Source organism: Brienomyrus brachyistius, chromosome 11 (assembly GCF_023856365.1).
Source record: "Brienomyrus brachyistius isolate T26 chromosome 11, BBRACH_0.4, whole genome shotgun sequence".
NCBI classification, from domain to species: Eukaryota; Metazoa; Chordata; class Actinopteri; order Osteoglossiformes; family Mormyridae; genus Brienomyrus; species Brienomyrus brachyistius.
The window spans coordinates 6,661,407-6,676,776 of NC_064543.1; the positions used below are offsets into that span (position 1 = coordinate 6,661,407).

At 48.7% G+C, this 15,370-nt stretch overlaps 1 protein-coding gene across 1 annotated transcript in view; it reads left to right on the plus strand.

Annotated features, from left to right (window-relative positions):
• Positions 1 to 15,370, plus strand: part of LOC125704141 (cell migration-inducing and hyaluronan-binding protein-like) — a 57,559-nt gene that overhangs the window by 12,673 nt on the left and 29,516 nt on the right. The window contains exon 3 of the mRNA XM_048969478.1: positions 15,147 to 15,236. Coding sequence (XP_048825435.1) covers positions 15,191 to 15,236 — 46 coding nt within the window. The 5' untranslated portion in view covers positions 15,147 to 15,190. The remainder of the gene's footprint in view (positions 1 to 15,146; positions 15,237 to 15,370) is intronic.

Below are 15,370 nucleotides of genomic sequence, written 5' to 3' on the forward strand. Positions count from 1 at the left end.
TTCTTTCTTTCTTACTTTCTTTCTTTCTTTCTTTCTTTAGTCTGTCTGTTCATCTGTCAGTCCATCCATCCATCCTGAATCTAATCTAATCTAATCTAATCTAATCTAATCTAATCTAATCTAATCTTGTCTGCCTATCATCACTTATCCAATGCAGGGGATCGCCGGTCTATTGCAGGGCGCATTAACATATAATACATGAAAGCCAAACCATGCAAATGCTGTATGGTGAAAACGAGAAACTGCATCCTGTGTAATGATATAGAATAACAATGGCAATTGTTCAGAATGGCAAAATTGATCTTCTCATTTTCAATGGAGTTCCAATTTTTCCACTGCAATCAAAAAGCCAGGGGAGATGCCAGGAAAATCTATTTCCTTTAGCTTTTTCCATTTTTCCATTCTTTTAAATGCAAAAGTCTTGGGAAAGTGGGTAATTTGGAGCAAGCCAATATTGCTCAGTATAGGGCGGCATTTCTTAATGCTGTGCTAGGTGATCCATCACCGTAACCCTGTTTAAGTAACCCTTTTTAAGTAACCCTGTTCTTCTGGCATAAAGCAGAAGATGACGGCAGATTGGGAAACCGTAGCGTGACTGCCCTGACATTTGCTCCATCAATCACTCCTCCGGATCTGATGTGCCTGTCGAAAGTAGGGCCGCAGATATCTTGTTTTACCAAAAACAATTACATTACGTTCTTTTCAAGTTCAGGCCTGGTTTGCCCAAATAACAACTGAGAATTCGCTGCAAGCACCGACAAGTCGCAGGGAAAAGGTGCGAAGGGTAGAGCGACCTGGGCTGGGAAGCACTGAGCCAATCTGGCCGTGTTCTCACCGCAGGCCTGCTTTGTCTCCCTTCTGTCAAACTGTCGAAACTTAAGATGCCGCATTGAGATGACTGGCAGGGGAGCATAAAACAACCTGTAGCCTACAAGACTAAAAACAAGCCAAGCATTTTAAGCATGGTAATTTGTTCGGTTAGGGTCAGGCACGGGGATGTGGCGTGTGTTTGAGGAGCGGAGTCGGCGTTTGAGCACTAAGTGGGTCGTGCAGTGCAGGCCGAGACAGCTGACTGCCGCTGCTCCAACTTGCAGTGTTTCTGAGGAGGCAGCGTTCGATTCGGGCCGCATCCAGAGGCTCATTTACATGGCGGACATGCAGGAAGCTGTCTGTGTATGAGCCATGTGTAGCTGCAGGCTGGTGTGTGAATCGTTAGCTGTGTGTGTGGACTTGCCAGCTGGGACCTCATAATTGAAGACCACCGAAGAGGCCCCCCCCCCATTTTTTCCCCCAGAAAATTAATTTCTCTGAAGCTATTTAGCGATTTGTCCCAGATTTTCATATACATTTTGTATGGAGGGGGCGGCATGGTGGTGCAGTGGTTAGCACTGTTGCCTCACACCCCTGGGACCCGGGTTCGAGTCTCCGCCTGGGTCACATGTGTGTGGAGTTTGCATGTTCTCCCCATGTCGTCGTGGGGTTTCCTCTGGGTACTCCGGTTTCCCCCACAGTCCAAAAACATGCTGAGGCTAATCGGACTTGCTAAATTGCCTGTAGGTGTGCATGTGTGAGTGAATGGTGTGTGAGTGTGCCCTGCGATGGACTGGCCCCCCATCCTGGGTTGTTCCCTGCCTCATGTCCATTGCTTCTGGGATAGACTCCGGAACCCCCGCGACCCAGTAGGATAAGCGGTTTGGAAAATGGACGGATGGATGGATTTTGTATGGGTTGACAGAGGACCCCCCCCTCCTCTTGGCAAATTTAATCATGGGGGGGTGACGTCCTGTATTTCTTCAAGTAGCTGAGCCCCCTAAGGGTTAAATCCTGAAATTTCCCCTGGTGGGGAGCCCATCTTCAGTTCCCCTGGCATGGCTCTCTGAGAACCTCTGGCCGCTTTCTGGCTGAGGCTGCTGAGGATTGGGTAGCTTCTCTGCTGTATGTGCTGAGCTTAAAACCGTCTGCTAAATGGCAGCACCTGCTAACTGGGGGGGGGGGACTTTGTGTCGGCCTGAGCTCCTTCATCGCACATGTCGTTAGACAGAGCGGCGTCCTTCTCCGCGATCCAACAAAAGTGTCCAGCTAGTGGGGGGGGGGGGGGGCATCCTCCTGCCTATGGGGGGGTGGGTTCTTTCATGGATTTTACCTCAATCTCAATCAAACTCAAATTTCTAGTAGTTCGGGTTGTAATTGTACTACCTGGCTACGCGCCTGCGCTGTATCTACAGGGGGTTTAATAAACAGCAATACATTTTAGACGTTAATTAAAAGGTGCTGTATGTTAATTCAAGACAAACATCAGGAGGGAGTCGTCTTTTATGCCTTGATGGCAGGTGTGGTCCCTGGGAAGAGGGTTGGGGGCGTGGCTGTGATAGGAGGAGTGGTCAGGTGACTGGCTGCTCAGTGGATCAGTCCCACCTTGTTGCCAAAAGGACTGCAGATCAGTGTGTTGTGTTTTGTTTTAGCTGTGCTTTAGATGTCAGTACCTGAAATTCCTGCCTCAGTTTGTGCTTCATGTTTGCTTTTCTCATCCACCCAAAAGGCCTCTTTGATTGTCTGTTTGCTCTTGTTCATCACCGGCCCTGTCCCTACCCAGAATGCACAGCTCCGTTGGTCCTCACCCAGTCCCCATGTGACATGCTGCCTTTCGTCATCCCAACCGAAGGTTATTCGCATGGGGACCCTTGGACTTTTGCTGGGAGTCTTGTGGAGGAATCAAACCTGCGGCGAAACACCATGGTTGCAGTAGGGAATACAGGTGCAGTCGGTTCATAGCTGAGATGTTTGGATCAGCTGAGCGGCTTTTGTGACTCATTATGTCTGTAAGTTGACTAGACTTGATTGCTTGCTTGTGGGTCCCGTAATTCCTCCAGAACATGTGTCCAAAAGCCCATTACACCTTCTTAATTTGGAACTTTTCCAGGAAGAGATGTCTTGCAGGGTTAACTGTCAATTGAGAAGACACTGTGCTGGTATTTGTGTGCCTGGAGGCAGGTTGGAGAGCAACATGTTTTTCATTACTTTTTCCACTTATCTCTCCTCAGTATTTCTGTGGCCACCTACTGAGACCCTCTGTGGTATCTCTCAGGCCCCTGTTCAGATGCCAAGAAGCCCATTTAGTTCCTAGAGAGCAGTGTCAGCCCACTGTGAGAGGTGTGTGTGTGTATGTGTGTGGCTTCCTCCGGATCCCTTTAAGATTTTCAGATGCAGGATGCATGAACCTCAGGTCCTTCAGTAACAGGTGCATTCGAAGAATCACGCTTGGAAGTGTAATTCAACATTCCATTTTGCTAATGCTGTTGTTGGCTTTTTACCCGATTGAAATATTTCTACTATAACATGCAAAAAATTTGCTATTTGGCTCAAAGCGACTCTGTTGTTACGTCACTGTCTTCTACCTTAAGTCGTTTTTTTCTCACAGGTCTGTGTCGTGCGTGTGATGGTTTTGAGATGCACAGCAGTCCAGTGTAAGAAAGATGCCGGTGTTTCTCTGTGGTAATGTGTCCCCCCAGCTGGGTCACGTCCCCGTCTGCTGAATTTGTAGCGAACAGAATGCGAGTTGGAGGCAGATCCCTGGTTGCGGGAGACCAGAGGGTTTATTGGAGAGCCGGGTGCAGACAAAGCCAAGACAGTAAGCAAGAATCGTGGTCGGGTTGATCGCCAGAAGTCGGGAGCCAGGGAAGTCAGTCCTACAGATGAACAAGAGACTAGAAGACGATGGGGAAGTTGGGTCGATGGAGACGGGTCAGGTAGAGAGGTTGGGCGAGGCAGGCAGGGCAGGCGGGAGAGGGCAAGCTGGCAGGGCAGGAGAGACAGGCAGGTAGGACGCAGCAGGCAGACAAAAGAATGCTCGGTAATGTTCCGGTACATGGAAACAATACCTCGCATTGTTGGTAGAGTAAGATCCACTTAAGAAGCGGAGATAATCAGAGGAGATCGCCCACAGCTGCTACGTGCCGCCCGTGTGGCCGTGACAGAAGGCCCCCCCTGGGGGCCGTATAGACCGGCACGGACGGCCTCCAGGCCAAAGACCCCCTTGGAAAGGTTAGCGCGGTGGCATGCAGTGATCAGGTCTGGGTCCAGGGGGTCCGAATCCCTCCCAGTCCACAAGGTACCGCAGAACACGAGCGAAGCAGACGGGTGATCAGAAGGTGAGCTCATCAATGTGGGGGTTATGCTTCTGTAACCATGGATGGCCCAGAATCAGTGGGTCCCTGGTGTGAGGGAGCACCAGCAGATCAATGGTCTCTCAGTGGAGGGCCCCCATCCTTAAGGTCAGTGAAGGGGCTCCATGAAGGGGCTCTCCGCTTACGCCCGGGACTGCACAGTGGAAAGTGCCTAGAGGGGAGTCTGTCACTGCCGGGCTAAGGTGAGGTCCATAAACGTCCCTGCTGCTCGAGAGTCCAACAGGGTCATAGTGGTTATCTGTTCCCCTCTACAGTGCACAACAACAGGCATGGTGAATTGAACTTGGCGCACGCCCACGAGAGCGGAGAGGCCTACCTTAACGGCGCCCTCCGGATGAGGCGGGTGAACGGGGCAAGTCCGCAGAATGTGTCCAGGCTACCCACAGTACAAGCAGAGTCCATGCCGTGTGCGGCGATGTCTCTCAGCCGTGGTGAGGGGAGAGCGACCGAGCTGCATCGGTCGACGCGATCGCCTGGGGGTGGTTGAACGCTGAGAATTGCATCTGAGCGGGTTTGCCGGCGACGGTGCACCCTTATGGTGTTATCCAGCGTCACTGACAACCGAACGTAATCCTCAAAGGTATGTGCCTCATTGCGGGAAGCCTGCTCCTCCTGAAGCTCTGGGTTTAAAGCACGGAGATATATAATCTTAAGGCAGTCCTTCAGCCAGCGCAGTCCGGCATCGATGGTGCGGAATTCGAGAGAGAAGTCAGCCGCTGACTTCATGCCTTGCTTCAGATCGAACAATCGCTCACCTAGACTTCGTCCCACTGCGGGGTGATCGAAGACCTTGTTAAAAGTCCATTGAAATTCTCGTGCCAAGTCCAGAAGGGGGCTGTCATCCGTCCACAAGGCAGTGACCCACTCGCGTGCTCTTCTGGTCAACAGAGATATTACAGAGCGAACGTGAGCGGCGTCGTCCACGAAGTGATCCAGATGTTCATCAATGAAAAGCCCAGACTGTATCAGGAAGGCCCGGCATTGGTCAGGGTTGGTATCATACTTCTCCGGTAGAGCTACCAGAACAGGAGCAGAAGCCTCCAGCGGTGAAGCAGGTAGATCGATGCGAGAGGCTTGTCCCTCCATCATCTGGGAAACCTGGGTGGTCAGCTGATTCACCTACTGATTCACCTACTGATTCACCTGCTGATTCACCTGTGGATTCACCTGCGGATTCACCTTCGGATTCACCTGCTGATTCACCTGCGGATTCACCTGCTGATTCACCTGCAGATTCACCTTCGGATTCACCTGCTGATTCACCTACTGATTCACCTGCTGATTCACCTACTGATTCACCTGCTGATTCACCTGCGGATTCACCTGCGGATTCACCTTCGGATTCACCTGCTGATTCACCTGCTGATTCACCTGCTGATTCACCTTCGGATTCACCTGCTGATTCACCTGCGGATTCACGTGCTGATTCACCTGCTGATTCACCTGCGAATTCACCTGCTGATTCACCTTCGGATTCACGTGCTGATTCACCAGCGGATTCACCTGCGGATTCACGTGCTGCCACATATGCTCAGTCTTTGTGGGATCCATACGTAGTTGGCGAAGTATTCTGCAGTTAGTGCGAGGCAGATCCGTGGTTGCAGGAGACCAGAGGGTTTATTGAAGAGCTGGGTGCAGACAAAGCCAAGACAGTAAGCAAGAATCCTGGTCGGGTCGATCACCAGAAGTCAGGAGCCAGGGAAGTCAGTCCTACAGATGAACAAGGGACGAGAAGACAATGGGGAAGTTGGGTCGATGGAGACGGGTCAGGTAAGGAGGTCGGGTGAGGCAGGCAGGGCAGGCGGGAGAGGGCAAGCTGGCAGGGCAGGAGAGAGAGGCAGGTAGGACGCAGCAGGCAGACAAAAGAATGCTCGGTAATGTTCCGGTACATGGTAACAATACTTTGCATTGTTGGTAGAGTAAGATCCGCTTAAGAAGCGGAGATAATCAGAGGAGATCGCCCACAGCTGCTATGTCCCACCCGTGTGGGCGTGATAGAATTGTTGAGATGCCTCATGTCTTCCAAAAAATTTAAATATTAGAAAATATGCTGGATTTCCAGTTACGGAGCCCTGCGTACAAAATTGAACTTTTTAGGTCAGAACAAAACTAATTTAATTCCTCAGGAATTCTCATACATTCTTGGTTGCCAGAGATTTGACAGAAAAATACACTTTATTATTTGAATAAGTGTAATGTTTTTAAACGAAGAGTCAAATAAAGATTGAATTCTGTTTATCAGCTATGTAAAGATCCATTTAATTGTTACCACATGGTGGAGAGAGGTTTCAGTAAAAGGATAATTGTGCTTTGAAAGATGCCTGATTGGCGAGTGCAGAATAGTGTCAGATAATTCACTCCTCTTGTTCCATTTATTTGTCTGCAATCACTTCGGCCGAAACAGAGAGCACCCTGGCGCATTTTTTACTTTAAGGATTTATGCATCCAAGTTGCAGAGTGTCGGCAAATCGCAGCGGTTGAGGTCTTGCAACATTTCGCTCATGTAATTTGACTTGATGTGCTGTCATGGAGCATTTCTGTCCTTCGAAAGGCCCAAGACAATAGGAGATATTAATTGCTAAAGAACCCAAACGCCCGGTGTGGAGTGCTGCGATATCTTGTGATCTCATGATGGCTGCTAGATACCTTAGATTACGTTAATATCTTCTGTGTTTTTTTTTTCTCATTTTTGATGCTTTGTATATTGACATCATGCAAAATTTCAGTAAAGCTCTAAAAACATGAAAATATTTATTTTTGAACTGTGCAAGATTGAGACTTATAAAGACATAGGAAGGACATTTTTTTACCTTGGAAAAGTTGATGGAAACCCATTTCTTAAGGGATTAACCTTGAAAATCTTGGTAATTCTTTCTTTAATTACTCTCCACTCTGGTGCCACTTTCATTATTGGAGCAAAAGTCACGTTGGCCAAGAGAGGTTTCTGATGGAAAATTGAGGTCTTGTTGCTCGCACATTAAATTCCTTCTGCTTCGAATTTTTTTCTACCAAGAAGCAGATGCAGATTGAAATCTTCAAATCTCAGTTTGTACAGTCAACAGGACTAATGATGTGTCAAACGTCTAAACTTCCCAAACACAGACTTTATGACCTGGTAGTTTCTTGCACATTGTGGTCAGACAGCGCGCCGCAATGGTCCAGTCTATATTTACTTTGGCTTCCCTGACAGTTTTATAGAATGCACAGATAAGGCCAGGGGCTGATTCTTCTTTAATTTTACAGTTTTCAACATCTGTTTCTTCCTAGCAGCAGAAAACAGCTTGATTCTTTAGCCTCCCTTTTGAATGTGTTCCTCACCTGGATTTGAACGCCGGTGCTTAAAATTGCTGTCTAGCTTGATGACAGTTTATCTAGTGACTCACCACTTGGCCCACTCATCCTACTGAAAGGCTGCAGAGCCGACATATTCTCAGGAATGACAAACACGTGGGCTTGCTTTTTTGGATCCTGGAAAGAGGCTGTTGATTTATTAAAAATGCTTGAGAGGGTGTTACTGTTTCACCATAAGCTGATATTTCTGACATCTCTGAGCTGATGTACGTCTGCCTCCATGATCTTTCTTCCCGGGGTCGAGCCTCCAGAGGCAGCATTTGCCTCAAAAGATGGAGGTTTGTTTCACTACGTACATAAAGGTTGCCGCTAAGCTATAAGCTACAATCACACTTCTGGCATCCGGGGGACATTCCCGTCATTGTTCGAACAGCAGCTCTCCAGTGTCCACAATCTGGACCATATTAATTTAACACAATGACGATGATCGAAGTGCGTGTATCATGAAAGGCAAAATACTGATTTTAACATACAGAAATAATTAGTTATGCAATTCTGCTGTTTCATTCATGCAAAATGTCAGTCCTGTTCCACATTTACCATTTTTGTTAGCACGTCCTGGTTTAATTTAGTCAAATTTCTGAAAATTGGAAGCATATTAATGGAAGTCCTTAGCACTTCAGTCCTAACAGATGACAAGACCAAAAAACTAACCAACCGTTTAATAACAGGCATTAGACTTGCAAATGAGAGTCCGCTTGGTGAGGCTGGACGCACTGGGAATTAGATGAACTGGAATAAAATTTTCAGGGCCGTCTGGAGAAGTTTTCAGAATGTGGCTTCATTTATGCATGCCTGGTTGTCACCTGTAATTGAGCAATTATTCCTTGCTGTGTACCTCCTCCTGTGTGGGGTGAAAGCGAATAGAAAAAGCCTAGGGGTGATTGACATGCAATCCCACTAATGATGCTGCCATGTTGGCCTCACCCAACATGACCCTCGGCGAATCAGAAAAGGATCCATTCACAGAAAAACATTTCAAATGAATCTGCAAAATAAATCCACAGATGTTTCATGCAGGGTTTATTAGATACTCCTGTCACCACAAAACACGACAGATAACATTTCGCTGGTTGTGTAATATCAAGCTCCGGAATGTCGTATCTATTTCTGATTGTCGACAGAATCATGGTGATAATGAAGTGACCTGTAATTTCCACTGGCGGGTTTCCCAACTGATGTCTGTTTGGCCCCCTGCAGCGCATTCTTATCATTCTTAAACTTAAGCAGGGCTGGGAGGGGGCGTGCAGGGATGGAGTGCGTAACCTAATTGACACAGCTGTCTTCCCAGAATGCCCTTGGTCTCGCCTAAAAGAGCTGTTTTCCAAAATGACGCTGAGGGCGTACATCAGTGCTTAGTGAGCCCTGGGGGGGCGTTATGCTTGTTCTACCCTGGGGGCCCACCTTTCATTGCTGGCTGAATGAGACTCTTTGCACTCCCCGTTTTCTTGAAGCCTTGTTTTTCAGCTTCATTCCTTAACTGACACTTCGTCCAAACATAGAAGAGAAGCTATACAGGCAGACGCCCTCATTGAGCTGTAATTTGTGAATTTTTTTTTTGTTGAAATTTTAATCGCTTGCTGACTGATTGAACGGCTCCTGGTTAAGTGGCTCCCATATGTTAATGGTTCAGTACGGAGGTTTGCCTACAATCCCTGTGGTGCAGAGGATCTGACACTCAGGACCGATGATTGGTTAAGAACATGCACCATGTGATCCTACGTATCCTGGTCCAATTGGCTTAACAGGGCTCTTTGAAGCTCTGCTTGTGAATTCTGCCTGAGACTGGCTGGGTCAGTATGAGTGGGTGTAGGAGGAATGACCACATCTCTTTATTTTTGGTATCTGCTCATTGTCTACTGGGTTGCCGTCCTAAGAAATTTATGCTTTAAAGCTAAGAATCTGATTGGATGAACCTAAGACTTTTCTTTTATCAGTTTCTATGTTAAATCAGTGGAATAGAACAAGGTTCTATTTGAATTAACAGACATCAATTGCATTTTCTGCAATTTCCAATTATCCACCACTTGAGCCAAGGAAATCATGTTCCTGTTTGAACACCTCTGTCTCTCATTCCATCCCACAATCTTTGTCACTTATTCCATACTGTCCTTTGGTTTGGATTTCTGTCTGCAGATGTGTGCATTACTCAAACAAGTCAATAATGCAATAATCTGGCACACATCTTGAGGAATTTCGCTTTGGTCAACAATTTGAGGTTTCATCATCTTTGGACTTCATTGAGGTCGAGTTTATCAAGGTTAGTGACCAGTTTGCTGCTTGCAGGACCTTACATTTTTTTGTAGGACTGCAGTTTTGAAAGTTATTGGCTAGGTGTGAGTCCTGTTATTCAGAAATTCCTTAAATGAGACCAAGAAACCTTTCACCGAGAAGTACGAGGTGGAAGGAGTTCTGGTTTATGACAGAGCTGACCATTTTCATTGGTTCTCAGTGGCAGCAGAAGAGGGCCATTTGCAAAGAATTTGTGACATGCTTATTGACACACTGAATTGCAGTTCATAAAGACGACCTCTTCTCGTGCCTTGGCCCGAAACCGAGGCAGACATCCAGACTTTTAGCACGGACCAGCCTTCTCTCCAATGTTTTCCTCTAGATCGCTCATGCTGCTTTTACTGGCCCATAAACGCATGACCCTCAAAGTCTGGCTTTGGGGAGTGAGGAGCTGGTTTGGCAGCTGCCCTCCTTAGTAACGCCAACCAGAACTGGTGCCAGCAGAACTGAATCATGACTCCCGGGCCGCTTGGTGTTCCTGCAGCCTTCATACGTACCTGTGCGTGAGCCCAGGGGCCAGATCTAGGGAATCAGATGGCCAAAGAGTTCCCACCGTGGGAGGTGCATCCTAGAATCACAGACCCTGCAGGGCATCGGCCCTCCGGCATGTCGTTTGCCCCACTGGTGTGCCCCCCCCCCCCCCCCCCGCTGTGTGTGCTGATGGAGCGGCTCAGTATGGTCGGGCGTGTGTGGACGGACGGCCATTCAGGCTGTGCGTCATGCCCCTTACCCACCATGCAATCTGCCAGGTCGAGCAGCAGATGCCATCTGATAGATTGAACATGAGATTTAAAGTGGTCTGTTTGTCGAAGGTTAGGGTTAGGGTTAGGTTTAGGCTTAGAATTAGGTTTGGGCTTAGAGTTAGGTTTAGGCTTAGGGTTAGGGAGGAGCTGCTGGCAATGCATTAAAGCCATCTTTGTCTATTGTAAAATGGAATAAAATCCTAGTCAAACTTAAAAAAGCTTTGAAGTTCTGTGGTACATACTGTGTGCATTTGGCACTTATCTGCAGTGGTGTTCTTTATATTTTAACACATGGCTTTGGATATTTATGTATTTTATTTATTTATTGCTAATTTTGGGGAATTTATTTTTAACCTCCCTCGAGCCTGTCTTGAAGTTCTGGAGAAGCAGAACTGTTTGATTAACGCAAGTGTTTCGCTCGCACTTGATAGTTAATGCTTGATAGTTTCCAAAGATCCTACTAAACCCCTAATTGCAATGTGAAATGACACATAATTAAATGGAGATGTCTCTCCGCAAGGGGTCGGTGGGTAGGGCTGTTGCCTCACACCTCCAGGACTGGGCTTTGATTCTCATCTCTGCTCTGTGAGTGTGGAGTTTGCATGTTCTCCAGGTGGCATGTTGGCTTCCTGCTGCGGTCCAAAGACATGCAGTCAGGCTAATTGGCTTCTCTGCATTTCCTGCTGTGTGTGTCCTGCGATGGACTGGCACCTCACCCAGGGCGTCCCGGCCCTGTATACTGCATGGAAGAGGCTCCGGGCTCCATGTGATCCCGACCAGGATAAGAGACTGGAACGTGGATGGTTCTCCTCCGCTCTTCTATGTAGGAGGCAGTGGGGATTTTAGCACTTTGCAAGCAATCCTGTTTTTCCATCAGTTTTCCAAACTGCTTATCCAGTACAGTGTCAGGGTGGACCTGGAGCCTGTCCCAGAATGCACTGGGCTTAAAGTGCGAGGTGTCTGAATGAGATGGTGGTCCATCACGGACCACACACTCACACATAGTGAATGACTCATGCGCAGCAGTTGACGTAGCAGCATCTTTTTGATCCGTTGGAGAAAACAAAGGCTACTGGAGGAAATATGTGCAGATGCAGGCAGAATCTGGAAACCCCACGTGCAGAGCTGCGGGCAGGACCAGCCACCCTAAGTCTGCCGGTATGAGGTCACAGGGTTTCCCCACTAGCATCTCAGAGCTGATGACATTTCGGTAAAAGCCCCTTTTTTCCGGAGGCTGTTTGTCAGGATGCAAGCTGATGTGTGATCAAGTCCCAGATGCTCGTGAATTCCAGGGCAGCGGCGTACAGGAGCCGTCGGTGTGAACGTCGCGGCCGAGCGTGGAAGCCGGCCAGTAACAGGAAGACGTCCGCATCGCGTTACAGGGGAGTCGGGAGCCTCTGGAGGTCATGCTGTAATGAAGTCTGGAGACCAAGTCAGTCACGGGTTAGCTTATGTTTCAAAGTATAATCTAACTGGTCAACTGAATTAGTAATGCTCAGCAACAGAAGAAGCCTTCGTGATCTCGTAGTATTGATATCGCTTAAGACTGCTGTAATTTATATATATATGTGTGTGTATCTATCTATATATATATATATATAGTGTGTGTGTATATATATAAATATATTCTGGAGTGAATTACTGGATGTTGAAAGCACTGCTTCAGTGAATAAGCGAGAAGCAGAAAATTCTGGAGCACAGCTGTCGCGCAGTCACGCATAAAAATGGTTTCAGTTATTGCAGTTTGCATTCCATAGTGCGGTGTCCTTGGGATACTGAAACGTCTCTGACTTTCATAATGCGATATTCTGTCGAATTTGTGACTAATGGCTGAATGAACCTTAAGGGTGATTTTTGGTTTATTTATATACTTGCTTATATTTGGAACACGGTGCTGGTTGTGTCAATTTGGCAGCGGAGAAGCCTCTGGAGAAGTTACTGTCTGTGAGCCAGTTCGATGCACTGGGAGCATATAACAGGGAGTGATAAGAATACGTAAATATTTTTATATATGTCCCAGCCCCTTATCATTATCAACATTTCCGCTTTCGCGGCACCCTAGAGGCTGTTCAGCTTCTCCCCACTTTAACGTCGATTTTCCGTATAAATCGCGCGACGGCGCGGACACTGTTTGTGAGCTGCCAGTTGAAACGCTCTGAAAATAGCAGATTCAGGGTCTTTCAGATGGGAACAGGCCTCCGGTCCGCGATGTCCGTCTGGGCGGAGCCTTTGTGTACATATCTGCTCTCTGTTTCTGTGCAGCGTGGCGTCCTGAGCGGATAAGCATGGGGTGTGTTATCTCCCCACAATCGCACGAGCATTCCAGCGGCATCCAGGCCCAGCGTTCTCCGGAGTTCTCAGACAGATACCAGGGGGAACCGGGGGAACCGGGGGAACCTCCTAGCTGCTTTTATCGCCCCCGGATCCTTTGGAGCCGATTCCATCCATCTCCGGAAAAGTGATGTAATGCATTGTGAAAGCGGCTATCACACGGACTTGCGTCCACGGCAACCCGCCCTCCTCGTCCTGCCCGATGGGGGGGTGGGGGAGGGGGAACGCTCCTAGCTATGTAGAGAGGAGGCCCTCATGTGCATGGGGGGGTGGTTATGTGGACAGCCCAGTGGCCCAGTCTCAGATTAAAGTGATTTAAATTGCTAACGGGCACAATACCAATCAGGCCCATTAATGATGCAGAAGCTGACGTCAGCGAGACCGACACCGAGCGCCGGCTTTGATGTGCTGATAAAACCGGGCCAGGTGCCGCCTTTGAACGGCACATTTCAGGCCTCATTTATTCTTTTTGTTATACTTTGCATATTTCTGGAGTCTGTCATCTGGGATGTGCTGCTTTTTGTTATGTAACTTCAAGGAAGTACATTTAACGGTCTTGGGGTTTTCCTTCTTCTCATTAAAGAAAAGGGAATTACGGCTCGTGTCGCTTTTAAATGGCCATCATGACGGAAATCATAACACGCCGGTCGCCTGACCGCGTCTGGTCACTTTTGGATACCATGAATACTTAGGTTGCAGGCCCACAAACTGGCCAGTAGGGGGCCGAGGCAGCGGCCCGCTGAGGGACATAATATGGTGCTGGCCGCAGCTGTGTGTGCACCATCTCTTCCCTCGCCTGAGGTGACTGCGTCCTCCTGGGTCACGGGGGTCCTGGCCGAGATCCAGAGCACTGGCTTTCGGCAGCCGCAGGCGCCCAGAGCCCCAGACACGCCCCTGTCTGTGTCATTAACACGAACACCCACCCACTAACACCCGCACCCCCTCCAGGCTGGTCTGCCTGCAGGTGCCTTCCCAGCACTTCCGTACCGTGCGGCTCTCCACGGAATTGCTCCCAGTGATGTTGCCATGGTAATAGCTGGATAATGAAGTCGCGGTTTGTACTCTGCTTTTAATGGGGGAGAATCAGATGTTTTTGACAGGGTTGGCAGGTGCTTGATAAGATCCACGCTACCCGTGGCATGGGTCAGTGGCTTTACCTGACACCGGGCCGCTAACAAGGGTAGGCATGCCACATCGCCCGTGTCTGCAGACAGGAGGCGCTGCTCTCCGTCTCCTTCGCCTGGATGCACAAGTCGAGTCATATGACGTAAATATTGGGTGATAATTGACAGGTTAGTGCTGAAGCCCTCGGGGCTGCCCCCCCACCCCCAGGCCTGGAGGCAGCTGCCCCCAGCACGGAGTCTGAGGGCCCCTCAGCAGCGTGTCAGCACAAGCTGTGAGCTGGTTAGCTATGACCGCTCAGTACTGACACAGCTGACCCGGGCAGCGTAATGATGTGTGTTCCTGACTTCAGGGCTTCTGGGCAATCAGCAGGGGGAGGCTGACGACACAGACACTAAACCGGTTAAACCTGGCCACAGGCGGCCGGCCTGCATTCACAGGAGGCCTGTCCTTAATTACTCACTCTGAGCAATCAATTCAAAACTGTTAGTGAAATGATGGCATGCAGTAACTTCGTACCTCATTGATTCTGGAGGAAAGCATCAGTATAAATAGCAAATATTTTCCATTAATTGGACCAGCGTTGTCAAGGGAATGAGCGTAGACACACACACACACACACACACACACATGCACGCACGCGTGCAGACACGCACACAATCGCATACACATGCGTGTTTGTCACTATCGGTGTCTGAAACCCTCCTTCCGTCGCTCTCATCAGCACCACCGTCCTGAAAACGACCAGCAGGGGCCGCAGGTCAGACTGACCGCCGACTCCATTACCGATGCCCTCGTTCGGCCCTACTCTCGTTAGCGCCGAAGGACTCTGTCAGAGCGAGATGACTTGTGTTTTCCTATCCAGAGTTCTTTCATCCTTGGAGGTCAGGGTGGAAATGCTCTCACAAAAAAACCTCTTTCAAGATCAAACTAGCCGAGAAACTTTGGAGATCTTAACGACTCGAGGTGACACGGTCCTAGCATGAATGTTTATCTCGCTTTCCCGAAGGGACACGGACCCGGCAGTCATTATGGGTTGTTTGTTCTTCAATCGGCTCACGACCGGCTGTTTTAGGCTGCCGCCCGTTGCCCTCGTATAAACTAAAGAATTCTTTCTTTCCAGGTGCCTTGCAACTCAAAAGACGAACCAGCTGAAGCCACCTGAAAATGAGGATCTTCGTTGTTCTGCTGTTGTTTCCCAGCATCCGAGCGGGTGAGTCACAGGAGACCCCCATGGCACCTCAGAGACAATTATTCCGAGTAAAGTACTGCTTTCTGCATTTGCGTGAGCTGCTGATTCAGCTGCAGGCAGGATCCCCGGCGCGGCTTTGGGTTCCAGCAGTAATG